At 54.4% G+C, this 25719-nt stretch overlaps 11 protein-coding genes across 11 annotated transcripts; 3 read left to right on the forward strand and 8 right to left on the reverse strand.

Moving 5' to 3' along the window:
• Positions 1–814, reverse strand: DACRYDRAFT_23752 (EF-hand protein). The gene is made up of 5 exons (XM_040773373.1): positions 781–814; positions 563–731; positions 385–450; positions 181–328; positions 1–132 (listed from the first exon to the last, which is right to left on the reverse strand). Exons 1-5 carry the CDS (start codon positions 781–783, stop codon positions 81–83), a joined length of 438 nt encoding a protein of 145 aa, XP_040626622.1. The 5' UTR covers positions 784–814; the 3' UTR covers positions 1–80.
• Positions 815–1082: 268 nt separating this feature from the next.
• On the forward strand, positions 1083–1917 carry DACRYDRAFT_23753 (thioredoxin-dependent peroxidase). The gene is made up of 4 exons (XM_040773374.1): positions 1083–1140; positions 1199–1363; positions 1422–1706; positions 1756–1917. The coding sequence occupies exons 1-4, from the start codon at positions 1138–1140 to the stop codon at positions 1813–1815; spliced, it is 513 nt and encodes a 170-aa protein (XP_040626623.1). The 5' UTR covers positions 1083–1137; the 3' UTR covers positions 1816–1917.
• Positions 1918–1922: 5 nt separating this feature from the next.
• On the reverse strand, positions 1923–4588 carry DACRYDRAFT_117906 (DUF300-domain-containing protein). Its single transcript, XM_040770489.1, has 5 exons — positions 4291–4588; positions 4120–4231; positions 3884–4064; positions 3640–3835; positions 1923–3589 (listed from the first exon to the last, which is right to left on the reverse strand). The coding sequence occupies exons 1-5, from the start codon at positions 4428–4430 to the stop codon at positions 2014–2016; spliced, it is 2205 nt and encodes a 734-aa protein (XP_040626624.1). The 5' UTR covers positions 4431–4588; the 3' UTR covers positions 1923–2013.
• A 3368-nt stretch (positions 4589–7956) lies between these two features.
• Positions 7957–9887, forward strand: DACRYDRAFT_90309 (MFS transporter; the record flags this gene model as incomplete). Its single annotated transcript, XM_040776951.1, has 8 exons — positions 7957–7978; positions 8069–8226; positions 8301–8599; positions 8653–9164; positions 9226–9375; positions 9424–9550; positions 9600–9805; positions 9838–9887. 8 exons carry the CDS (start codon positions 7957–7959, stop codon positions 9885–9887), a joined length of 1524 nt encoding a protein of 507 aa, XP_040626625.1.
• Positions 9888–10086: 199 nt separating this feature from the next.
• DACRYDRAFT_109834 (MFS transporter) lies at positions 10087–12190 on the reverse strand (the record flags this gene model as incomplete). Its single annotated transcript, XM_040768950.1, has 10 exons — positions 10087–10118; positions 10167–10360; positions 10413–10539; positions 10596–10745; positions 10795–10958; positions 11015–11371; positions 11424–11716; positions 11767–11790; positions 11851–11976; positions 12029–12190. The coding sequence occupies 10 exons, from the start codon at positions 12188–12190 to the stop codon at positions 10087–10089; spliced, it is 1629 nt and encodes a 542-aa protein (XP_040626626.1).
• Positions 12191–13351: 1161 nt separating this feature from the next.
• On the reverse strand, positions 13352–14080 carry DACRYDRAFT_117908 (uncharacterized protein; the record flags this gene model as incomplete). Its single annotated transcript, XM_040770490.1, has 1 exon — positions 13352–14080. One exon carries the CDS (start codon positions 14078–14080, stop codon positions 13352–13354), a length of 729 nt encoding a protein of 242 aa, XP_040626627.1.
• Positions 14081–14189: 109 nt separating this feature from the next.
• DACRYDRAFT_117909 (uncharacterized protein) lies at positions 14190–15424 on the reverse strand (the record flags this gene model as incomplete). Its single annotated transcript, XM_040770491.1, has 2 exons — positions 14190–14495; positions 14543–15424. The coding sequence occupies 2 exons, from the start codon at positions 15422–15424 to the stop codon at positions 14190–14192; spliced, it is 1188 nt and encodes a 395-aa protein (XP_040626628.1).
• Positions 15425–15713: 289 nt separating this feature from the next.
• DACRYDRAFT_55422 (uncharacterized protein) lies at positions 15714–16981 on the reverse strand (the record flags this gene model as incomplete). The annotated part of the gene is made up of 2 exons (XM_040775325.1): positions 15714–16626; positions 16677–16981. 2 exons carry the CDS (start codon positions 16979–16981, stop codon positions 15714–15716), a joined length of 1218 nt encoding a protein of 405 aa, XP_040626629.1.
• A 651-nt stretch (positions 16982–17632) lies between these two features.
• On the reverse strand, positions 17633–19759 carry DACRYDRAFT_109838 (multicopper oxidase 2A; the record flags this gene model as incomplete). Its single annotated transcript, XM_040768951.1, has 6 exons — positions 17633–17742; positions 17799–18147; positions 18194–18533; positions 18596–18915; positions 18966–19021; positions 19075–19759. 6 exons carry the CDS (start codon positions 19757–19759, stop codon positions 17633–17635), a joined length of 1860 nt encoding a protein of 619 aa, XP_040626630.1.
• Positions 19760–20280: 521 nt separating this feature from the next.
• On the reverse strand, positions 20281–22328 carry DACRYDRAFT_82181 (multicopper oxidase 2A; the record flags this gene model as incomplete). The annotated part of the gene is made up of 3 exons (XM_040776554.1): positions 20281–21760; positions 21808–21921; positions 21989–22328. 3 exons carry the CDS (start codon positions 22326–22328, stop codon positions 20322–20324), a joined length of 1893 nt encoding a protein of 630 aa, XP_040626631.1. The 3' UTR covers positions 20281–20321.
• A 741-nt stretch (positions 22329–23069) lies between these two features.
• DACRYDRAFT_101322 (uncharacterized protein) lies at positions 23070–25452 on the forward strand (the record flags this gene model as incomplete). The annotated part of the gene is made up of 6 exons (XM_040767544.1): positions 23070–23168; positions 23219–23429; positions 23479–23644; positions 23691–23826; positions 23879–24893; positions 25067–25452. The coding sequence occupies exons 1-6, from the start codon at positions 23109–23111 to the stop codon at positions 25450–25452; spliced, it is 1974 nt and encodes a 657-aa protein (XP_040626632.1). The 5' UTR covers positions 23070–23108.
• Positions 25453–25719: the final 267 nt, after the last annotated feature.

Raw genomic sequence — 25719 nt, forward strand, 5'->3', positions numbered from 1 at the left:
TCGAGGAGTCATAAAAACATGCGTTGTCTTGTCCATCCTACAGATCTTCCTACCCTCTCGCTTGCACACTCAAAACGGTTCTACTGGCTCAGGATCATCTTCGTAAAGCTCTCATAGTTGATATTTCCATCCCTGTCTCAAATGAGCAGAAGGCTTGAAGTGAGCAAGAGAAAGACGTACGGTCCCACAGGAACACCCTTCATAAGCTCGTCAACCTCCTCGTCACTCATCTTCTCCCCCAGCTGAGTAAGCACATAACGCAGTTCCCCAGCGCCGATAAACCCGTTTCCCTCCTTGTCGAAGACTTGGAATCCGCGGATGAACTCGTCTACCGGGAAGAGTTAGTCTTGGGTGCGGGAGGGGAAGGGAGGGAACTGGACGGACCGGCTGTACCTGCGGGTTTCCAGCCGTCGGGACGGGTAAGGATCTGGAGGAAAGTCTTGTAATCCACTAATGAAGTAGTCAGCATCTCCCCATACATCCATTCCCCTTTCTGCATCTTCCATCCACACAACACTCAACAACCCCTCTCCCCATCCCTTACAGTTAAAAATTAACTCACCTTCCCTAGGCGCACCCTCCTGGAGCCTTGCTACCTCCGCCTGTGTCGGGTTCTGTCCCAGCGCCCTGAGGAGCTCTCCCAGCTGCTCACGAGGTATCGACCCCGTCCCACGCTTATCGAATAGAGCAAACGCCTCGCGATACTCGGCTTCTTGCTGTGCGGATGCGGACTTCCGCGGGGTCAGTATCTTTTGGAGAGGGGGGGGATGGGGGACGTACCATGATTCTGAGTAAGAGATGAGGGTAAGACTGGCGCTCAGAGAGAGATGGAAAGACGCGCTCAACAACGGGGACGCGTCGAATTCCTCCGTTCGGCGCGTGATTTTCTCCCTTCTCCGCGGCGTTTCCTTTTCCCCCGCGGAATTTGATTTCCTGATTATGTAATTCTCTATCGGCCGTTGTGACGCGACGCCGACCGGTTGTTACCTTAGTGTCGGAGTCAATGATGGGCGGTCATAAGGACAAGAAAGTGTATATAAACCAGGACTGCAATTGAACTGCATGTCTGTCCTCTCCCTCTCCCAAGTTGTCCAACGACTCCGTCCAATCACCCGCTCATTCAGACAGTATTCCCAAATGGTACGTCCCACACACAATGTTAATGTCATGAACAACGCTGACCACACCTAACATCCAGGCAACCATCAAAGTAGGCGACACCGTACCCGAGGGGACGTTCAACTACATCCCCTGGACTCCGGAGCTCGAGAACGGGCTTGTATGCGGAGTACCTAACAAGATCCATACCGATGCATGGAAGGGCAAGACCGTAGTTATCGTCGCCGTACCGGGGGCGTTCACCGTGCGTCCGAGTCCCCACACCACATCCTAGCTAACCTTAGTCTAACACACGCATACAGCCCACATGCCACGCCAACCATCTCCCGCCCTTCGTCCAGCGCGTCTCCGAGCTCAAATCCAAAGGCGCCTCCGTCGTCGCCTGCCTCGCCTCCAACGACCAGTTCGTCATGTCCGGCTGGGGCCGTTCCCAGGGGATCAAAGACGAGATCCTGATGCTGAGCGATACGTACTGCGCATGGACGGACCAGCTGGGGTTGAGTCAGGACTTGACGGAGAGGGGGATGGGGAAGAGGACGAAACGCTTTGCGCTCATCTTGGACGACTTGAAGGTGAAGTATATTGGGGTGAGTCTGGCTGTGCCTCTGTGGGAAATGTTTATCTGACTTTGGATAGGTCGACTCTAAGCCTGGTGTCGTCGAGAGCAGCGTTGACGCCGTCCTCGCTCACCTCTGATTACCTGTGCCTGTGCCCCCCACTCAAGCCAAGCCTAGCAAACATGTACCCACTAGACTAAAGAAGCCGAAAATGCGTGAATGACATTAAGTTAACCAATGCGTGATCAAATGCGTAAACAAGCCAAATCATAAAACTACATCTAATCCCCCTCTTCTTGGTCTCTCGCAGTCGTACATCTCCCTTCAACACTGAGTATCAAGCCCATGGGTTCTCGGGCTCCTCCCCATATCTGTGCTCCAAGACGCTCCGTGGTGGCTCGCGTGGGCGTACCTCCGGGCTGGGCTGGGTAGCTCGCCTCCCTTGTTGCTCGGCACGCTGATCCCTGCTTCCTACTCGTATGCCGCTATACACCGGGTCGGCGTTCCTTGTCGGAGGGGGAAGGTCCGTAGCCATAGCATCCTCGATAAGCAGGTCTACTGCGTCCGACGGTAGTGACTTCCCCCGTGTGAGGGGGGTAGTGCTCCTACTAGAAGGACGGCCGCTCGCAGGTACAAGGGGCGACCGTGTGCGCTCAGGGTGCTGGGGTGGAGATAGGCTCGTCCCCCTTCCCGGCGGTGCGGTCCCGGCCGACGTGTATGTAGGCACGGGTACAGGGTGCCGTCTTGAGAGATGTAGGCGGAGGCCGTCCGTGTCCATATCCGGCGCGGGAGGTGCGAGGTCTATCACCCCACCGGGAGCGGGGAAGGCAGCTGGTGAAGAACGCCTCGAAGCCGAACGGTCTGCTATTGGCGGCACAGGGCGGGGGGAGACAGCTGGTGCCTGTTCGGCCCAAGCGCCGTACACGCTCTCCCGCTCTACGTCCTTCCCCTTCCCCTTCACCTGCCCGTCTGTGGACAGACTACGTTCCACCCGCCCAGGACTGGGGGACCCGGGGAGCGCCCCGTAGCCCGATAAGGCGCCAGCACTTGCGGTAGGGTCACTCAGCAGCCTGACCCTTTCCCTGACTCCTCGGCCAACGGCGCTCATCCGCCCGCTGACGATCCCTTGCTCAACTTGGTGCATCCACCGTTTTGCCGCCTCGTCAGAGCAGTCAATTACCGGATAGTTGCCGTCGCCAAACTCGAGCAATCGGGCTTTGGCATACAACAGCTCTTGCTCGTCTTCTTCTGTCCGAGAGGGAAGATCGAAGTCCAGCGAAAGTCGGTCGAACTCGTCTTCCGCATAGCCGTCCTGCGCCAACTCGCCATTGTCTGCGTGGACGACACGCGCTTCCTGCTCAGCCATGAGCGGCGCATATGCCTCTTGGTCACGCCCTCGCTCCTCCCAGCGCTTGTTGATCGCGTTTACCGGTCCGGTGGTAGCAGACCCTTCGCTCCGTGGCACAGGGATCCAATACTTCTTCTTCCCTCCTTGGGCATATCGCAGCCCCGCACGGATACGGCGTTCTCGCCCGCTGCCCTGGTGCATCCCCCCCTCCGCAGGCTCGTAGTATCGGTAGCTCCCCCCGCCCTGCATAGTCGCTTTCGCATCTTCCATAACGTCCTTGACACCGAACGCGTCCCTGAACGCATACATGAATGGCATTCTTGCAACGAGCCGCACAGAGTCGTCGATATAGTCGTGGTAGTTGAACGCGTACCAGTGAGCGAAGGCGAAGAAGGGCATCTCGAAACAGATGAGCATGTCGTTCAACCCGATAGAGATGTGCTCTTGATCGGTATAGGGACCCATGCGCGGGATCGCCCCCGCTGAGACGAGAATGGAAATGAAGATAGACTGCCAGAATGAGAAGAAGATGATGCCCTTGACACAGAGAAATTTGGGGACTGGGCTGTATCATCGTAAGCAAGAGACATCATAGCGTAAGAGGCATGTACGTACCGGAATGGCTGGATATCATGACTCACCACCTTCCAGAACATGGCCAAGCAATACAAACTGATGCAGATAGACGTGTTGTAGATTACCGAGACATACAAGTACCCATCGTTAAACTTGAACGTGCCCTCGTGATACGTGTTCGTCGCTTTAAGTATCATAGTAGCCACAGCAAGAAGAGGTTTGACTTGCACATATTCTGTTTTTCATCAGCGAGGATTGGACAGATGATGTAGGACGAACTCACGAAAGATACCCCTCCTCAACCCCAGGAAGACGAACGGATCGCTGACGTCGCACTCGCGTTTGAAGAGATTCATGGGAGGCAGATACGTTTTGGGTGGTCGGCCGTGCAGCATAATGAGCAAAGCGCGATCGCCACCAAGGTAGGCAAGAAGCAGGTGGAAGAAACAGTAGATGACGTATGCCTAGACGCCGACGTCAACAAAGGGATTACAAGGACGCGACATAGGAAGAGCGTACCTCATAGATATCTCGGAAAGCATCAATGAAGAATGCTGCCTCGAGGGAGAAGAGCGAGATCAGGCTGGAGATGGCATACACGGGGACCATGACCATGATCCTGATCACCTGCCTAGTACCGGAAATCTCCGTTCAGCATCGTATCCTATAACGAGATATCCACGCACTCACCGCTGCAGATGCGGCTTCCTGTAATTCTTCAACTGGTAGTAGACGCTAGCAGCGCCTACCACCGTCGAAAGCAGTGTCGATAGTCCACAAAACAGGAGAAGGACTGGGTCCAACGACGAGCCCGCGCCTCCCCACCACATAGCGCGTAAACAACAAGTTCAGTAGTTGGTCGTCGAGGACAAAGATGAATCCTAGGTGAATCGCAATTACTGAGATAAATATCGAGATAGATGTGCAAAGCTGGGAGACGTAAGTGCTGCAGTGCACACCCCTGCGTGCAACTGCGATTGAGAAGCCGCTGACGGGTGGGCGGGAATCAATTGAAGGGGGCAGGGTCTGCGCACCGCGTCACCTGTCCCTTGGTAAATTCCCATTCTGAGGCAAGAACGCGTGGTTGCGTCCGCATACCGACACGTGAGTCACATCCCAAACCGCAGATCAACTTTTCCAGAGCGTCGCACCAGGCGCTTGCTCGTTGTTCTCTATCTCCAACCACTCGAGTGTTATCCTGGGAGACTTGAACAACAATAATCACGAACTTGGCCACGCTGCTAGTGCCAGGCCATCACGTTCATGAACCCTCTTCCCCCGTGCTTCCCCACAATGGAGGAGAGGAGAGAGGTCGTACTTCCGTTCGACATCTGGGATATCATCGTCTCCCTAGTCGATGTCGGAAGTCGCAAAGGCCAACATAACCTCCTTCGACTCTGCCTGGTCAGCTCTCAAATCCGACAAGTGGCAGCCAGACACCTATATCGCACGCTCTTATGCGATGACCTCTTCGGGATAATGAACCTCGACCGCACGATGACTCGAAATCCATCTCTAGTCACCCATGTCATCTCGCTCGAACTCGACTTACGCTACTACGCATTCCAAGAAAGCGAATTGCAACCCCGATTCTGGACTGTGAGCACAGGCCACCTCGGACAGGGTCACTCCCGGATCGTCCGTGCACCAGCATTCTTTCGTCTTGTCTTTCGCTTCATCGCACGATTTCCTAACCTCAGGAAGCTTCTGTTCCAGGCCAGTATGAACTCGCCGACCATTTCGATTCTGTTCTTCTCAGAATTCGGTAGGATATGGCAACCTCTAGAAGGTTTCGCCTGTTTCACCGACACCATGCCCTCTGTCATCCCTTTTTTACATGCCCACGTGACGCTGCGGGACATCTGCCTGCAATCTTCAGCAAGAAAAGACGGCTTGAGCACCCAGCTAGCGACCCTTCAGCAGGAAGCGCTTCCGCAACTCCGTCGAATTACCAGTGATAGCCGATCTGCTGCTGTGCTTGTGCGAGGCCGCCCAGTTGTCGACTTTCATTTGAACACCATTATTTCTCCGGAGACCGGCCTCCCCTCTTGTCTCCAGCATTTGAGAATGGGCACCGTACCTCTTCGAACTATCCATTTGCAAGTGCTTGTAATTGACGCTACGCTTATCTCCACAATAAGTTCAGCCCTTCCGCATATTGTGGTGTTGAGCCTTGCTACAACAAAGACGATTGTACAACAGGTATGCACCTCGATACTCAGGTTATTTGCTTCTTTCTGATTTCTGGCAGGTGCCTATGCTCCTCTCTATCCAGACTTTGCGGTCATTCCACAAATTCCACCAACTTCAAACCGTCGAAGTACATTTTCTCAGGATGGGCAAGTTCGACCCAATCCAACGATCAAGCCTTGTCGTTGCACTCGGTCAGGCGTGTTCAACCCTCCAAACCATCACATTCGTCCTTGAAGTTGGCTTACTAAGTGCGCACCCAGAGAACGACAGGGTGTTGGTTCATGTATGCTCAAGAATTCCCACGAAAACAACAGATCAGGAGAACCGCTTCGTGTGGTCCACCAGGGAACTGCGCTACCGCCTCCTCTCTGCGATACCCCGCCCTTCCGCAACACAAGATATCGTAGGTTCAACTTATGCCGTAGGGCCGTTGCTGTACAGCGAAAACCAAGAGCCTGTGATCGTATGAAAAATTCCAAATATCGGTGATAGAATGCTCCACACCTTAACGCCGACCGTGTATAACTGGCAACTATTTAAATGCGCTCCCGGCAGACTCGGCAGGGAATACAAACGCTGTGTCTTTTCTGGGTTCTCGATCTCCTCCGCTCCTCTTCCCATGCAACCACCAGGATCCGTCCTGCCATACGAGGTATGGAGAAGCATCGTTTCGCTTGTCGACATCGGAGGACGCGAAGGCCATCGTAATCTACGACCACTCTGTCTCGTCAACTCTACAATCGGGCAAATCGCAACCCAGCGGCTCTACCATACACTCTCGTGCAATGATCTGGTCTGCCTCATTCGCCTCCATCGCACCCTCACACGAAACCCGTCATTGGCCGCTCATGTCGTCTCCCTGGAGCTTGATTTACGCTACTACTCATTTCAAGAAAGTCAACGAGCATTCGAATTGAACCAGCAGTACTGGCGGTCGGTCTCATACCGACACGAGCAAAGTGACGCTCGGACCACCCGTGCTCCGGCATACCTCGCCTGCAATTTCGCTTGGTCGGGCGCTTCAGTAGCCTCAGGAAGCTTATGTTTCAGTCCCCTCTCAGCTCACCCACGACTTCGGCCATGTTTTCTCTCAACCTTGGGGAGATACGCCAACAACTGAAAGTTTCACCTTCCTTGCTCAGTTCGGCCAACTGGAGAGCTTTGCCTTTCCCAGTCATTCGGAATGCTATATGCTCCAACTTCTTCGCGCTCAAGCAACGCTGCAGGACTTTTGCCTGCAGTCTATGACACCGGAGTACGACTTCAGTGCTGAGCAGGCGACCATTCCACAGGATTGTCTTCCACAGCTGCGCCGCTTGGTCTGTGATAACCCCGTTGCCGACCGACCGGTGGAAGAGTTCCATCTGAACTACGACCGGAAAGACTTCGCTAGAGAGCCAGGTACAGATGACTCTTTGATGATAGTGCCTTCTGACCGCGAACAGGTGCTGAAACTCTCGTCCACCGAAAATCTTCAGGCGTTCAGCGCGTTCCACTCCCTTGACACTGTGGAGATTCATTTTGTCATCATGGGCGAGTTCGAGTCGGCCCAGCAATCGCGCCTGGTCGTTGCACTCAGTCAGGCATGTCCAAGTTTACAGATCATTGCTTTCGCACTGGAAGGGGGTCTGCCGAATAAGATCCTTTTCACCGACAGGATGGTCATTCACAAATCTTCAAGGACTCTTACTACATCCATTTTTCAAGAGGATCACAGCATGTGGCCTACGAAGGAACTCCATTACCGCTTTTCCTGTTGGAAACCTCGCTCTATGTATCATCCCGCATCTTGTAGGCTCTACCAACGCCGCAAATATCTTGCAAGGATTGAGAGCCAATATTTCTTGAGGGATGACTTATTTTGATAAGGATTCATTGGTATAGTGCAATGAGTCAAAGAGATCAATGGCACCTTTTGTTCAGTCTTAGTCTCTGGGGGTATAAGCAAATCACAGAGGTGAGGGTTCAATGGTCTGTATGGAGAAGCATCCTTGCGTCTTTCTGTTTCATGCCTTCCGAGTTCCTGTGCAGTACGTACATGGATGTTATATTATGAGCCACTGCATTACAGTGCCATTGACATTCGCCGGGTAAGCTATGAGTTAAGTTGAGATGTCGGCGATAGCTGCAGGACGCTAACGCCGGCCTTGTGTTAGTCCTTGGATGCCCTCTGGAATGTATGCATGTATGCGATACGCGGATATGTCTTCACATCAGTTCGTTCCCAATACAACACTTCTTTATACAGACGACCACGTACCACCGATAGATGAAGTGCATGCCAACATAAAAGTCACAGAAGAGGACGATGCCCGCATTCGAAGTGCAACAGACCTAGCCATCCTCCCGGTGCTCTGCTGGGTCTATTTCTTGCAGATCCTGGACAAGAGTGTGGTGGGGTATAATGCTGTGGTTGGACTGGAGGAGGATGCGGTGCGCTTTTACTGTTTTGTTAACATGTATTCGAACGGGAAGTTGACCAAAGACAGGGCTTGGAAAACAACTAGTACTCCATCCTCGGCTCTGCGGGGTATGTCGCACAACTCGCCCTCCAACCTCTCTCCGCCTATCTACTGGTGCTCCTCCCCGATCGCACGCTCCTCGCCGCTCTTGTTTTTTCATGGGGAATCTCGCTCACCCTTATGGCATTCGCGCGCTCCTTCGTGTCCCTCCTTGTCACTCGCTTCCTGCTGGGCGTGTTCGAGGCTGTATGTCTGCCTGTGGTCACCCTGATCGTTGGGAGGTGGTGGAGACGTGGAGAGCAGCCCATAAGAGTGGGGGCATTCTACTCAACCAATAGCCTGGCGTACGATACGTGTTCTCCTCGAATATCGAGTTTTTAACTGACGACCATCAAAGGACGATCCTTGGTTCTCTCCTCGTCTTCCTCCTCGCCCTCCTACATGCACCTTTTTTCAAGCCGTACCAACTCATCTTCCTCACCACGGGTTTATTGACAGTCCTTTCCTCGCCCATGATCCTCATCTCTCTCCCGTCGTCTCCCTCGAAGGCACGCTTCCTCACTCCGTCCGACCGCATGAAAGCCGTGCGTCGACTCGCTTCAAGCCATCAGAGCGACGGGACACATGACTTCCAATGGTACCAGGCTAGAGAGTGCTTATTCGAAATGAAGACTTGGCTGTTCTGTGCTATGACACTGCTCCTGAACGTCGGGGCGAGCGTAACGAATGTCTTCGGCCCACTTATCGTCCATGGCCTAAGCGGCGGTGAGAGCAAGAACAGCGTGTTATGGAATATCCCTTTTGGAGCAGTACAATTTGCTGTGATTCTTTTGAGCAGCTGGGTGGCAGTTGCTTGGCGGCGAAAGGGAGCAGTACTGCTCGTGTTGGTCCTTCCCATGATCGCTGGATGTGGGATGCTCTGTACATCGGTGTTCTCATTGCCTGCTTCCAGTTCTGAGCATATATGCAGATGGGTTCGGTCGCGGACAAAATAATCAGGCTGTCCTGCTTATAGCATACTACCTCCTCGGGTTCCTCTTTGGTGGCAACCCGTTGCTCGTAAGCTGGATCGCAGGGAACTACGCCGGGGAGACCAAACGGAGTGTAGCCATGTCTCTCTGTACGCGTCCCCTTCTCCACCGTTCTTAATACTTACAGCTCTCTGTAGATCAAGCTTCCTCTTCTCTCGGCAATATCCTTGGGCCATTCTTGTTCCGGAGCACAGACGCGCCGTATTACTATTCCGGTTTGCGAGCCACGCTGGTTCTATCCATTACTCTCTTCGGGCTGGTGTTGTACGTCCCTCCCCCGAGTACTACGCGTCAGCTAACCAAGGTACCGCAGCTTACAGATCGTTCACTTGAACTGGCTTAACAAAAAGAAGGAAAAGAAGCGGGTTGCCAAAGGCAAGCCAGCAATGGTGAGGGACACGAGCATGATGAAACGATACGTGGAAGAGGAGGATGCCAATGGAATGGACGAGCCTGAGGGCACTGAGGATGACGAGAGAAGCAGGATATTAAGGAAACCCAGGAATGATTTGAGCGATCGTAAGTCGATGAGTACTTTAGGGATGAATGAGCGCTCATGGTTGTGTCAGAGGAGAATGACGAGTTTGTCTATATTTTGTAGGACGACGACTGTTGTGATGCCCCCGCATATACGGGACTTGCACTGTATCGATAGCTCCATCATTGATTCCCGTATCCCACTATGTTATCCTAGGTTACATCGGTGACCAGATCAGACATAATTTAGATATCCCGCGTCATGATGTGCGCAAATACAAGCGGCTTATTACACATTAACTCCAGACCATCCTTTCCTTTTATCACAGGACGTAGACAAACTCGTCGTTCTCCTCTGCACCCAAATCAGTTCTCATCCAAGACAAAGGTTGGAAGTGCTCACGATCCGTCATGTCCAGGAAAGCCTGGTCGCCAAGATGCGCATGGTGGCCCGCCTCTGCCGACGCAAGAGTGTGATCGTTGGCCTGCTCGAAATGCTTCATCATGCTCAAGTCCCTGAGCTTGGCAGGCTTTCCATTCGCCACACGCTGCTTTTCCTTCTGCTTATTCAGATACATCAGGTTGAGTATCTGCAGACTGGAGTAATACGTCAGAGATGCGAGATGTGTGAATCAAGCCAGGAACGCACATGTAGACAACGAAAAGAATGCAGAAGCAAGACATGGTCCCTTTCAACCCATTCTTGTAGTATGGCTTGTCGGCGCTATTAAACATGAGCGGGCCGACAACATTGCCGACAGAGGATGCGATTTGGTCTAGGAATATACGCAGTCAATAGCAGACACGGGAGTCGAGAATAAGAGATACACACAGCAGGTCATGACGGTGGACTTCTTGGTGTGACCGGCTGTGTTGGCTGCGATCCACGCAACGATGAGGGGATTGCCACCAAAGGTGAAGCCAATGATGTAGTAAGCGAACAAAAGCGCTCCGTTAAGATTCGAAGTGCGCCCAAGACCATCTGGAGAAACTAGTCAGCGGGGCCTGTTCATACACAAATACGGGCTTACAGAGCAAGCCTGTGCCTAGGATCACAGGAAGGCAAATGATAATCAATATGTATCCCTTGTTCTTGAAGTTATACGCAGCCCAGGAGGACACGAAGATTGTGATAAGCTGCACAGCGCCGAACGGCATGTTCAACAAACTGCTTGTATAAGGATCGAAGCCGAGTCTGCCATAAGCGGTCGATATCAATGGGTGTAGATCGGGAAAAACACGAATGCGCACCCAGCGACGATGAGTGGACCGAAGGTATTTGCCACCGAAGCAGCGACATTGAGCAGGAAGGTCATGATGAAGAAGAGATAGGTCTTCGGTTCGAGCAGGCATTCCAGCGCCTGGTGCCACTTGAACTCTGTGGTTCCAGTTCCTTGCTGGTTGGCACGGAGTCTCTCAATGCCCTTGAGACGGTCTTCTTCCGAGAGGAAACGTGCTTCACCAATGCTGTTGTCTAGCTTCCAGAGAATCGGGAACGCGCTGATGACAGTGATGAGACCAAAGAAAAGGAAGATGATCTGATAAGAATGGAGCACAGAACTCTGGATGTGTCCTAGACCAAATGCCAGGGCAGAGCCGATTATGGTCCTTTGTTAACTTGTCAGCGTCGTCCTGCTAGACATAGAACAGGATGACCCACGAGAAGCCGTTAGTCCCGTAGAATGCGGCAACGCGCATGGGCTGTTCAGCACGGCGATACCAGCTCATGGTTATCAGCGTGAACAAGGGCAAGCACCCTGCCTCGAACAAGCCAAGCAGGAATCGAGCCGCGATGAGGCCGCCGTAATCCTTTGCGCCCGCCATGCCGGTCAAGCTTGCACCCCAGCAGAATACGAGGATTGGCATGAGTATCCGTGGTGGAACGCGGACCATGATGTAGGTCATGAATGGGAGGATACCAATTTGTCCGAAGTAGCCAACACTGCCGATAAGCTAAATACCAACGTCAGCAAGCAGACATCTTGTTGCGATGCATGACTCACTGAGTATTGGGAGCCCACCAGATGCTATGAAAGCAAACATCAGATTACATGAATGGTGAAGGAGGATATTCGAGCACGGCTCACCGTGTCAGTTTGCAGGCCGAACACGGCGCTGTAGCCTAGGACGGACTTGTCGAGAATCTGGAGGAAATACACCCAGCATAGAATGACAAGGATAATGGAGTCTGTTTTCTGCAGGATTCGCTTGTTCTGATTGCGTATTCATCAGCCAGGAAGATGCTAACGTGAGACGATGCCTCACATCCTCTGGTGTCACGACAACTTGCTTGTCGCCGAGAATGCGAGCGGCTAGATCGGCATGCTTGAGCTTTTCCGCATCGATGTGTGCTTGGGCGTCCTCATTGTGAGCCATGTCCGCCTTTTCGTCGGCTGCAGAGTATTCCGTAGATTGCTGTTCAGCCATGGCGTATGTTCAGTAGCAGCAGTAGTAAAGACAACAAGAAGCAGTCTTCTGGGGCGTTCAGGAACAAGCTGCTTGAAAAGGGGGAACGCGGTCATGCCCCGCGGGGAAGCCGTGCGGGGCAAAGAAGACTTCCATCATCATGATCCGGCCCGCGTAACCGCGCATTCATAAGCCCGAAGAAGGTGTGAGTCTTTTCCTATTGAGTCGTGCTGAATGATCGAAGCCAAGCTCTGGGTAGTGGTTCTCCGGAAGAGGACCGAAGTGAATATGGGCATGTGAGTTCCAAGAGTCGGCTGTTCGGGATGCCTAAATGACAATTGCTTCGGTCGGAACTTGCACGCGTCCGACAGGGGGAGAAAGAAGCGAGAGAGAGAACAGCGTGGGATTTCCCCGGTTGACGTATGACAAAAGCGGGGCTCCTCAACTCGGATAAGTCCAAGGTGGGGTAGTGGAGAGACAACAATTTAAAGGAGAAACTGGGTTTGTATCATGGAAGGGTTTTGCCCAGAATTCCATACATTCTTCGGGTAATGACGGAGCCGGAGGTCATGTGACTAACACCTAGGGATGGTAAATTGATCTCGGTCAGTACATATCTGCCCATAATCGACATCCATCCCCACGTCCTACAACAGTGCGCTCATATCGGTCCGGGATCCGTGGGGTCTCGGTCGAAACCACAGCATAGGTTTTTTTGGCGGCGTCCACTCAAAAAACCAGTAGACCCACTCATCGCATGAGAGTTGAATATATTGCAGAGTCGGACGGACACCACGCAAGACATTAACAATGCTGGAAATTTGGGCCGGTTCGACCTCGACGTGGTAACCATTCGAGTGCATCGCCAGTTTACGAAGCTGCCGAAGGGTTTGCAGCGCATCGAGTGTCAGTGGATAAGTCAAAAGATCAAGCTACCATCATGATTAAATGGAACATGGCCAAAAGGTATAAAACAGACCACATACCTGGGAGGTAAGAGTGGTGATGCTGAGATCCATCAAGTGTGGGCATGCCGCGCTGATTCTGATGAATGTCGTAAGATCTGGGTGGTCGAGAAAGAAGTGTAGGGACCGGAGGGGTCCAGTCGATTTTTTCAGATGATGTAAGAACCGATCGAGACCGTAATCTGGGACCATCGTGTTGCGGTTACCGTGTAGTGGGTCAAAAACGGCCGAACTCCTCTATCGGTCGCCCTGGGACGATGGAGCTTACGAGGTAGCTTTCGCACGCTATACGCCGTAAACCGGGGGCAGAATTGGCCGTGATCTGTCCCAAGTAACGAGAGTCATGTATCCTGTCATGGTAGATTATGAACTCGAGTTCTTCCAGCCTTGGTTGAGAACTGAGGAGATCATTCAGGTTAATTTCGCATGGGAGAATGCTGTCGAACTTGAGGCTGAATAGACCTGGTCGCAGGTGACACAAGCAAGCGAAGAATGCTGTTGAGACCTCGGCGAAGCCAATGAACTCGATTGTCGCAATCTTCCTTAGATTTCTCATCTGTCCTATGGTGCGGAAGAGCAGGCGCAGATAGGCAGGCGCCTGCATGACCCACTTTCCGCATATGTCTCGTTGCGTGAGTTGCCCGCCAGCTCGCTCCATAACTTGTCTTGGGGCGCGCCTATTCTCTTCGAATGTTACACGGATGTCCAGGGTGAGAGAGCTGACTTGAGATGATAGAAATGTGTTGCCAGCTAGCGTACGATGAAGCTTGATGATGGTGAGGACGTTGTCGAGCAAGATCGATTTGTAGAGTTGTTTCGCCGCGAGTTCGCCCATCATCGGACTGACCAGACATAGTTGGATAAGTGTATGCGGATCTGTAACGAGAGGGATAATTTGTTCCAATACGTCGAACGGCAATTTGCAGGGTGACTGGCAGGGTGACATGATGGTGTCGTACTAGTAAGGGTGCATTTGGGGTCAAACGCTGGCATACAACGCGATGTGTTACGAAACCAGTTTGAACGGTCCGATATAGAATCGGTGTATCTCTACATCAAGTTACAGGCGACATTCCCGTATCGTACATTAATGCGCTCATGTCCGTGTACTCTCCATCTGGTCCAAGCCACAAGAAACGTTTATTGGGCAGTGTCACATCGAAAATCGATCGGCAGCTGTCGATCCACGAGAACTCGATCCTTTGCAAACTGGGACATACACAGCACAGGTTTTTGCCAACATTGGCAATCTGGATTGGCCCAACTTCCAACAGCTTACTAGGTATACTGATTACGAGATTCTGAAGTTGCCGAAGGCCTTCGACCGCGTGCATCGCTTGCGAAGAGGTAAAATGATGAAACTGAGCTGATATTAGCAAAACGGACAGGTGAAAAGGACAGGACGCACTTGGGAGTAATAGGCGACGACTCCTAGCTCAATTACCTGGGGCACTGCAACGCAGATCTTCGAAAAAGTCTCATGATCGGCGCCTTCTAGTATCAGCTCCACGACACGGAGTGGTCCCGACGACAATTTCAGATGATCCAATAACCTATCGAGTTGTTTCAGCGAGATGAGTTCGGTAAGGCGGAACTCTTCGACCGGGCGGCCTGGGACTAAGGCGGCCACGGTGTGGGTATTGGAGACAAGGGAACGTAGTCCATGAGGAGGACCACCGGTGAGAACGTCAACCATCTCGGAAGGGACATCACCCTCGCCCTCGCGATCGATGTAAATAACAAGATATTTTAAGTGCGGTTGAGAGCGGACGAAATCGTAGACCGGCCAGCTATCCTCGGTATCCGACTCGACGCTGATTAGCCCAGGTGGCAGGCGGAAGAAGCCAGCAGAGGCTGATATCAATATTCCAGGCATGCCTAAATTCCAGCGAATCGCGAGATTTCTTAGCTTGACGAGACTCGCCAGTATGCGGAAGGCCAGGCGGAGAAAAGCAGACCCTCGAATTATTTTGTCAGCGCACCACGAACCGTCCTGGTCTTCAAGCAGACGATTGCGCACATTAAGTGCGTAAAAATCCAGGTTAATTTCGAGGGTGCTGACTTGAGATGCTAGAAACGCGTTCCTAGAGAGCGTACGATGAAGCTTGACGAGGGTCGGGAGGCCGTAGAGTGAGATCGAATTGTACAGCTGCTTGGAGGCAAGTTCGCCCATCACTGAACTGATCAGGCATAGTTGAGAAAGATCACGCTGATCTGTGATGAGGGAGACGATTTCTCTTGAGATGTCGAATGGCAAGGTGACTGCCTGTCTGTGGACAGACGAGGACATGACGGTTTGAGAGAGGAGTGTGTTACGTAAACATCCCTGATATGCGCGTACCAGTCACGTGTGTAGCATGATGTGCGAACTTTAGACTGTATCCTAACCTAACAGACGCACAAGCTACCGAAGTAGGAGCAGAGTAAGACAAGAAGTATATGCCAGCCATGGGAATAAGGAAGGAATTCGGATGAGCATGCATGAATAGGGGGCAGATGCAGCGGTGGGGTAATTTACAGACGGGCGACAAACAGGAAGAAACATTGGCACCTCCAACGTGTTAGCGGCAAGGAAAGGCTCAGTAAACTTCGATCTCACTCCTCCTCCTCTCGCTCTCCTCCACTCCTTCCGTATCTTCCACCTTAGCCTCTTCCCCACCCTGCTTCACCCCATTGCCATTCCCAACAGTGCCGTTCCCATTCACAGCCCCATTCGCATACCCCGTTGCGCGCAAAACCGTATCCTCCGCCGCCTCGCGCAGCTCCTTGCCCAGTCGCCGACGGACCTCTTCCTTCGGGACATACAGGTTGGGCAGGACGAGCTCACTGGGTGTCTTGTTGAGGCCCCCGTCTGTAGTAGGAGTTTCGGGCGGAGTGAGCTGTTTGCCGCCTTCTGCTGAGATGGGGACGGGGAGAGGACGCAGGAGGGGCGAGGCGTAGGGTGTTAAGCTTGGCGTTGGGAGACCCACAGCGCGAGCTGCTGCAGGAGGGAAGTCCAAGAGCTTCTCCGCACCGGGTGTCTGTGTGCCTTTGATAGTTTCTGCCGCTTCGGAGGTAGCTTTGAGTGCTGCTTCTTTCTTTTGCTTGGACCGCCGGATGATGCCTTTCACACAGCCGTAGAACCAGATTACGTGCATTGGCAGGGCGAGGCAGAAGAAGAGGAGGGGGCCCCACTGGCCCATACCGGGTTTGTTACCGAGGAACTCGACCCGTGTAGAGGGGAGGGCGAACTGCACGATAAGCAGGATGTGGTAGGCGATTCGGAGAGTGAAGAAGCTTGCTGCGAAGAAGTAATCGTTCCGCAGCGCAGGCTCAAGGGTGGCGAGTGCTAGTAGGTTGGTCGGAAGCTCCATCATTGCTCCGAGGCAGAAAATGAAGCTCCAGCGCTGGGCGATAACGTATGAGAGTAGGATGAAGTAGATGATGTGGTGGATCCAACCCATGACGAGAGAGATGTGCGCGGAGTAGAAAATCGACCCGGTTATGAGGTCCCTGTGACGATGAGTCAGTATTAGGGTCAGGCTCCTTCGTTAGAAACGTACGAAACGAGGTACCCCATAAACCCTGCACACACCCGTTCACTCAACCACCACCTCGGGTCCACCGCCGTCAAGCTACACCCATTACTCAGCCAGTCCCAAAAGAAGGGCACGGCGGTGATTGTCATACATCCGCTCGCAGCACCCGTAGCAATCCAGGCGCGTTGGCGTCCTGTGCGGTAGCGCTGGGCGAGGATGAGGTAGACTATTGGTGTGGCGACGAATGTTGCCCAGAAGGTGCTGACGAGGTGAGAGGGTATTACAGGCCAGACGCGCGCCTGGATTGCGGCAAGGATGGGGGATTCCATGATGTGATTCTGTAGGTTGTGTGTTTGGTGTGTGCTTGTCGTCGTTCGAGGACGAGTTCCTCTGTCACAGCACTGTACGCTTCTGACCAGTCAATAGCACAGTACAGGAACGAGAGACCTCCTCTAGAAAAGGGGTACGTAGGCCCTCCTCAAGTAACCCCAAATAGAGTAAAAGTAAGAAAAGGAGAGTGGGATGGTCTAACACGCCCCTGCTGGCTGTCAAAAAGCAAGTCACGTCCGTCTTGCTGCTCTCCTCTTCGAAAACTTAGGCGTGTGCGTAATATCCCCCAATGACGGAAGCAATCCGAATACAGGGTAAGAATAGGGACAGGGCCACGGTCAGGGGCACGCACAGGCCGATAACGGTAAAAGGGTTCGGAGGATGCACCTCTATGTTCAGGCACGTGCGTAACGTTTGCCCCAACGGGGTTGGTTGGAACCGGCGCTAAACAGAGACGATAATGTAAGCCGAGCGCTTATACTGCACAACTAAGCTGTAATGATCGAGAGTCATGAGTCATCGAACAATACCGAACCATCTACAAGCTCTACCTCCTATCCGATACAGAACATTTTCAACTAACATACAGAACCCCTATATCCCACCTCCACCGCATTCCTGACAGGTCCCTCACACCTAAGCATTCCCGTTTATCCCGCACACTGGGCCAGGATCTCCTGCGGCATGCCATACGACAGGGCCACCTGTGGCTGGGAGGCGATCTGCATCAGCAGTCCCGCGCCCATATGCCAGGCGATGTCTACCACCACCAACCGTCAGCGCCTCAATATAGCCCATGTGACGCGAGGTACGCACGACAATGGAATGCCCACATCCCAGGATTGTCCGTCACGAACCTGAGCACCGCATATCCAAAGTGCGCGATCACGTGTGTATCCCGCATCAACACCGTGTCAGTCGTATTCAGCGCTTGGCCAGCATACCGCCCGTCTCCGGCAGCGAGGAGCCAAGGCCTGTGCCCATGCAAGTGGAACGGGTGGTCGCCGTCGTCCAGGTTCGTTATGAGCAAGTCGACAGTCTGTACGGAAGTGGTCGTGACGATGAGCTGGCCCTGAGGAATCGAGGGCCCGTTCACGAGAGCGGAGATGAAGCGTGATGTCGACAGGAGCGTCAGGGTGGACTCCCCTTCCAGGGGCACCCAGGACTAGCGGACATCAACGCAGGCTCGCAGGAGGAAAGGTAGGACGCACAGTGGAGTTCATATACCCGTAATAGTTCGTATCCTCATATACCGAGAAACTTATCTCGAGGGGGTACTGGAAGTCTGGCTCCGGGATCGTCTGTCGCACAGCAGGAACGAGCGAAAACCAGTCCGTGGTGCTGAGGTCCTGCAAGCCTGCCACACCCGGCCCCGGGTCTGCGGAGCCTGGCTGCGGGGATGAGGAGGGGTCGGCGACCGGGTAGGAAAGGATGGCTCGGTGGTCGTATTGCGCATCGTTAACGGAATAGGTGAACATGTCTGTTAGGACGGTGCCTCGCATCCACCATTGGCCGCCTGTAGTCTGGTTCGTATGCACCAACACATCGTATCTTACCAGTGCAATCGTATGAGCGCGGTTCTGAATCAGCGGCGGGGGAAGAGAGCAACCCACCGCTGCGCGACAGCAATCTGCACCCCAGCAACCTCCAACGGCTCCGTATCCACCCCATCAGCAGAAACGATCGTCAGTGGATGGTCGTCAATCGAGAACCTCACATTTGCCAGACTCCCGGAATTGATCAGTCTGAACCTGTACGTCTTCCCGGCTTGGAGCGCGAAGTTGGCATACGGACCACCGTACCACTGGCCTTGGCCGTTGATCGTTCCGGATTCGGGCGTAGGTTCGTCCCCAGCGGTGCCGTCTGGCCCATTTGGGCCGAGGTAGAGCGCGAGTACTGCCTGTGAGGGCGTGTGGTACCAGTCTTGAATTATCTAGGTGCAGGGTCAGGTTGAGCGCTAACGGACGGAGGTGCAGGGCGTACGACAACAAAGTCGGCATCCCATTGCACCGGATTGGCAGGCTGAGGCGGGTTGTTCGCTGAACCGCCGCATGCATTAGTTGTCGTCTGGATGAAGCACGTCGGCACGCACCAGGCCGCCCATCCGCATCAACCGTCGCGTTACTAGGGTTGATCACGATCGCGCCCAGGACGCCGTCCGTATACTGCGTCTGGTAATGCGAGTGATACCATGTCGTCCCCGTCCACCCATTCAACGTGAAGTTGTACACCAAGCTCTGGCCAGGCGGGATCCCGCACTGGGAAATCCCATGCGTGCCATCGTAGAAGGGCGTGGTGTTCTGGTACAGGCCGTGCCAGTGGATGGCCGTGCTGACGTTGGGAAGCTGGTTGTAGACCGTGATGATGAGCCTGTCGTTCTGGTTCGCTAGGAGGGTGGGGCCAGGATAGGTGCCATTGACGACTAGCATGGGCCGGGCGAACGTGTCCGGCGCACCATAGGACTCGGAGACGACGAGGGAGAAGTAGCGGACTTGGGGCGGGTCGTTCCTTATATCGGGGAGGAGGAAGTTGTCTGCCGTAGGGACGGTGACGTTGTACGTGACGGTACTGTTCCCCGACCCGGAGGCGAACCCAGAATTGAAGTTCCGGTTTTTCAGCCCGAGTCCCAGCCCAAGCCCGAGAGCGAGACCGAGGACGATGACGACGAGTAGCGCTCCGCCGAGGAAGTACACTCTGTACCTTCGCCTAGGGGCGCCCGTGGGCCCCTTGGGCAACACCTCGATCGAGTCTTTCTCGACGTTCGCAGTATCTGCCATTGGTTGCAGATTCAGAGTCGATGAGGGCAGGGCAGAGAGCAGGGAGATAACAGCGCAAGTTCGTGCCAAACAGCAGGATGTCTATATCGCCTCAGGAGGGGAGTATCGTTCTCGAGAACTCAGGCACCGCATCTAAGCACACGCCTCGACTTGGGTTTTTGAACGGCGCCATGACGCGCTGTTAGCTTGCGTGCATATGGCTTCGGCCAGCAGATACTCTACCTGCTGAGGGAACGTGCCCCTCTGCACACATGTAGCAAGCGACAACAAGAGAGATCCGAGGGTATCGGCAGAGCAGAAATTGCCAGAGAGGAGCGGAAGACGGACCAGGAGCTGGCAGAAAGACCCTCGGTGACCCTGATGCGCCGGCGGATAGAAGTGCAAATAGGGATTCTTTCATTCGAGTTGGATTCCCTCATTATCCGCGTTGAATATTCTAGCCACAGTACACCGAGGAGTAATAATGAAGGGTCATACCTGCTGCACCAACTCCAACCCCAACCCCGACCTGCAACTCCCAACTTCCGCCTCCAAACCCACTCTCTCGCCCCGCCCCAGCTGCTCAGAACCCTCCCAAACGCACGTTAAGCCCCACAGACCGCTTCGCCTCACTCCCCTTATCAACCGCACAATGCTGCAGCAACACGTCCGGCAGTCCATAGCTCGCTGCCACCTGCGGGCGGTTATTGATCTGCATCAACAGCCCCGAGCTCATATGCCACGCGATGTGGCAGTGGAATGCCCACATGCCGGGGTTGTCGGTGATGAACCGGAGGGCGACCCACGAGTAGGCTGGGATGAGGTGCGTGTCCCTCCGCATCGGGTTCGTCAGGTTGAAGGATTGTCCTTGATACCGCCCCGCTCCGGAGCCCATCACCCAGGGCCGATGGCCGTGCATGTGGAACGGGTGGTCACCTTCGTCCAGGTTGTCCAGGAGGAGATCGACAACTTCGATCCCGTTGTGTGTTAGGAGGAGCTGGGAGTCTCCGTACACCGATGGCCCGTCGGAGGAAGTCAGCGAGCTGAGGAAAGAAGGTTGTTGGAGGAGGGACATCGTGCACTCCTTGTCGAGCGGGTACCAGGAGGTGTTGTTCAGGAATGCCAGGTACTCGTCGTCCTGCGTTTCCTGGAAGGAGATCGTCACTGGGTACCTGTGCGTCGGTTCAGGAGCGTCGATAGGCAGGGAAGGGACGAGTGTCGACGTATCCAGATCGGAGATGTTCGCTCCAGGCCCAGGGTCGGCGGACGCAGGGTCGAGAGGGGTAGTGTTAGGGAAGGGAACGGGGTAGGAGAGGATCCCCCGCTGGTCGAGCTCCTGATCCGGGATGGAATACGCGAACATGTCGTCCAGTATCGTTCCCCTGACCCACCACTGCCCGCCGCTCGTCTCGTTCGTTCGAACCAGCACATCGTACCGCTGTGCCACGGCCAGCTCGACACCCGACACCCACTGGGGTACGACGTCTACCCCGTCGGCGGAGACGAGCAGCAAGGGGTGATCATCGATCGAGAACCTGATATTGGCCAGTGAACCAGTATTGACAAGCCGGAACCGGTAGGTCATGTTCGCTTCGAGGGAGAAGTTGAAGTACTCCCCATTGCCGTCAAACTGTCCCAAGCCGTTCATCGTCCCCGACTCAGGGGTGGGCTCGTCCCCCTGCGTGCCGTCGATCCCGTCCGGACCAAGGAAGAGCGCGAGCACGATAGGAGACGGCGTGTGGTACCAGTCTTGCATGACGACGACTATGTCCTGGTCGTACGCTGGTACCGGGACGGTCGGGGCTGGTGTGGGGGGGACAGGTCGCCCGTCAGCGTCTGTGCTCGCATTGCTCGGGTTGACGATCAAGGCGCCAACAACTCCGTCCGTGTACTGCGTACTGTAGTGCGCGTGATACCACGTGGAGCCAGAGAAGTCGCCAAAGGTGTAGTTGTACGTGTACGACTGGGAAGGGGGGATACCGCACTGGGAGATCCCGTTCGTCCCGTCGTAGAAAGGCGTCGCTGAGCTGGGTGAGTGAATGTGCGAGGGGAAGGCGGGGAAGGCTTACAGTTCTGGTACAGACCGTGCCAGTGGATGGCGGTGCTGTTTGGAAGCTGGTTGATGACGTGAATGATCATCCTGTCGTTTTGGTTTGCTACCAAGGTGGGGCCGGGGTACGTGCCTACGAGGAAGATCCATCAGACGTTCTAGAGCTGCGAGGGCAACTGAAAGCAGGAGACAAGACGCACCGTTGACAACCAACATCCCTGGGCGGAAGACGCTATCCGGTGAGCCGGTCGCCTCCTGGACAACGAGTGTGTACTCCCTAACCTGAGGCGAGTCATTCCTTATATCCTTGAGCGCAAAGTTGGACAAGGGAGGGGCAGTGGCGTTGAGTCCGTTCCCTCCAGTGCTGCCATTACTGCCGTCGTCGCTGCTGCTGCTCCCCGCGGAGGTAGAAGAAGAAGAGTGCTTGAGTCCCAGACCGAGGCCAATCCCGAGTGCGAGTGCGAGGATTATGATCGCTACTAGGGCGATTACCCCCCAACGAAGGAGAGGAGAACGACGTTTGAGTGAATCTGCGGTCATTGTGCTCGCAACTGAGAATAGACCAGGTAGCTCGAGGAGCAGATGACTCGATGAGCACTGAGCGGGGAGATGCTCTTAAGGCACTCAGGAGCAGGAGGGGAAGATGCAAGAAGTTGACATTATCAGATACCGATAAGAGGGAAGTTTATAGCCATTCTCGCTCAGAGAGTCGTATGGAGATCAGCGTGTGCCTTTTCATATTCTTCCTTTCATGGTAAGTGGGATTCGCTCTGAGAACACTCTAGTCCCGTTTCATTGTCAGCAGTCATATGTTTGATATCAATTAGTCCTACCTTCTAAACAAGGGAATGTTCTTTCTCCTTCTCTTCCCTCTCTTCCCTCTCAATTCACTCAGGCTAGATCAGAACAACCCAATCACCCACTTGCAATTTTATATTCTCTTGGCACATACCACACGTTGAGCGTGCGCATGACTCTATGCGTCTATTCCTGTTCTCTTCCTTTCCTCTTGGGTGGAGAGTGAAGACTGAAGCATGTGCAATACATCAGAACGTGTGCACCAACTTCCGAATTTTCGGGGATGTTTATGACATAACTCAGGGTCGGGCGGGTCTCATAAAACGCCCTGAGAGCGAGACCAGCTATGGACTTTGGGGTCCTTCAACAGACCTTTACTCGGGGTCCTAAACTAAGGCCGAGGCGTATCGCCGACAACTTTGACTCGTGTTCGCCACTCACGCGTTCGCCACCGACGCGAACTTGACGTTGAACGGCGGTGAGCGCATACATCTCACTCTCAACGACGACGAACGACGAACGATGAGCAGCGCTCAAAGCACGACGAGCACGGCTGTCCAGTCGTACGACGCATCATGCAAGGTACTCCTCTCTAAAGCATACACCCTACGAGTAGGCTGATCGTCTCCCAGGCCCTTCTCACCAAAAAGACAATAAGGATGCACGTCCTCCTCGCCATCCTTAGCGTCCTCTCCACGCTCATTACAACAGTCGCACTCTCCTTCCTTCGCTTACGGCCAGCATTATGGCCGTTGCTTAGTATTTGGGTGTGGGCATACGGGTTGAGCGTGTATGCCGTTGTTGTCGTACCGTTGCTGGTGGCACGCAAGACTCTCTTAACCAGTATGCACCCCTTCCTATGATCAGAGCAGCTAATAACCATGCTTGTCAGCAACTCACCACCCGCCATCTAATCTACGAGCGCTGCTCGCCTCTCCCTCTAACCGCGTCCAACTCCTGACATACACCCTCTCAGCTCTGCTCTTCTCCCTGCTCTTCCTCCGACTCACCAGGCTCCCTCGGCTGAGCGACCCAGACTCCAAGCTGTTCCTCTATTCGTACGTTTCTCTGCTTTTTGCTGGAGGTGCGAGCTGAAGAGAGTAGGAAACAAACAGGCTTGGCGATCCTTAATGAACGACCGGTGTTGTTCGTTGTTTGCATGGCGGGCTTTGCATTGGTGTATGGCACGATGCAGGTACTTACGTGCCGGACGACTGTCAGCTGGCCCACACAAGCCGAGGTGAGCCCCAGTACTCTTCCACATTGTCAAAATCTACCCTAACCATATGCAGCAATTGCTTCCCATCCCGAGCAGCATACTCCAAGACCTGCACCATACCCTACAGCCCGGACTGCGCCTGTCCATCAGCACGATCCTCCTCCTCCTCATGCTCTCCGTCCTCCTCCGCCCTCTCGGCATCTCCCTCCTGCTTCTTCTTCTCCCCCTCCCTCTCCTCTCCCGCTCAGCAGACTACGCCCTCCGGCACACCCCTCTCACCCTCTCCTTCCTCCTCAAACTCCAACTCGCCGCCTCCCTCCTCACCCTCCTCTGGGAACTCTCCAACACCTTCTTCTCAGTTTACACCTCCCGCCCCCTTCGCCCACGTCAGCCGTTGCACGCTTCTCTCCTCTCAGGCCTCCGCTCCCAGAATACGTACTTCAAGGCCCAGGCGTGGATGGAGCTTTCTAGACTGGCAAAGCAGGAAGAGACAGCGAAGAAGGTGTTTGCTGATATGGCGGATTATTCCCTGCCCGGAACGGGTGGGCAGGGGAGGGGCAAGGGGCTGTGGGCCGCTCTGGCAAGAGAAGGGCTCTTATTGTTAGGGGAGGATTATTCGCTCCTTAAACGGCGGGGGAAGCCAGTGGCAGTCCCAGGCAAGCCCAAGTCCTTTTCCCCCAAATCAAATTCTGACTCCCTTCAACTCCCCTCAGCCCCCCAACAGCCTCCTAAACAACTCTCGCAGCATCCCGCTCATCTCCCCAGCGCCCAGGCGCTGCAGCCCGCCCCACCCCCGTCAGCCGCTTCGGCGCTGCTTGCCTCCCTCGCCCGGCCTCCCCCGGCATTAGTAGACCAAGCGACGAACGCCATACTCAGCCAGGCCCGGAGTGTCGGGGGCGAGAAACTGCGAGCTGTGGATGAGCGCTTGGAGGGAGGGTGCAAATTGCTCACTGAGGTAGGGGGCGCGGTGGGTGGCGTCTTGGGGGTTGAGGGTTTGGGGGCAGGGAAGGGGAGTGGGAAGGAGGGAGGGACGTGGGGCGTGGATGACGTTTTGCCCAGACGGGAGATGGATATGTGGGTTGTGGAATGTAGGTTTTGTTCTTGTTGTGTTATTCCTCTCTGTGCTATCGGCGAGTCACCAGCTACGAGCTACGGCTATGAGCTACGTCCATTAGCCACGAGCTATCATCCCCATTCTCAGCTGGTCACTTCTGCTTCTCCCCTCTGCTCGTCCTTCACCCAATGTCTAACCCCTAAACAGCCCTAACATCACTCATCTCCCACTCGCCCACAGCAGACAAATACGGGCTCTCAACACGCACCACCCCCAGCCTACTCGAAGCTCTAACATCATACGAATCCGAGCTCCAGGTGCTCCTTCAAGAGCTAGATCAACGGCTTCCTCCCCCCTCCCTCCCCGAACCACTGACAATCCTCACAGCGCCAAAGCAGGCCGCGCAGGCGGTATGGCAGTGGGTTGGCTACGACTCTGCGGAGAGGAGGGGGATTGAGCTTGTTGTGGAGAGCTTGACGGGTACGGGCGAAGGAGTTAGGAGAACGTTGAGGACGTATGGGGAGGAGATGGCGGGGTTCGTGTTTACCCCGAAGGTGGGGGGGAGGTTGAGGGTCCATGCGGCTGCTCTCTAGGATTTGGGGAAGTGGGCTGGGTGAGTTCCTGTTTTTGGAGCCGTGTTAGCCCTGGGGATTTTGGAGCCTGCGTGTGGTCGCTATCTTTGTGCGCATAATACATACCCTGCAAAGGATATTTTACAGTTTGTTCGCGTGGACGAAGGCAGCACCATGCGGTTGGTGCGGAATTGTCCCGCGAGGCTTTGGCCAGCGTGGTTTGTCCATGTGCTCCGGGATCCCGGAACGGAACCGCTCGAGTCATCAAGGGCTTGAAGATCTCTCCAT

This window comes from Dacryopinax primogenitus (assembly GCF_000292625.1).
Source record: "Dacryopinax primogenitus strain DJM-731 SS1 chromosome Unknown DACRYscaffold_15, whole genome shotgun sequence".
NCBI lineage: Eukaryota > Fungi > Basidiomycota > Dacrymycetes > Dacrymycetales > Dacrymycetaceae > Dacryopinax > Dacryopinax primogenitus.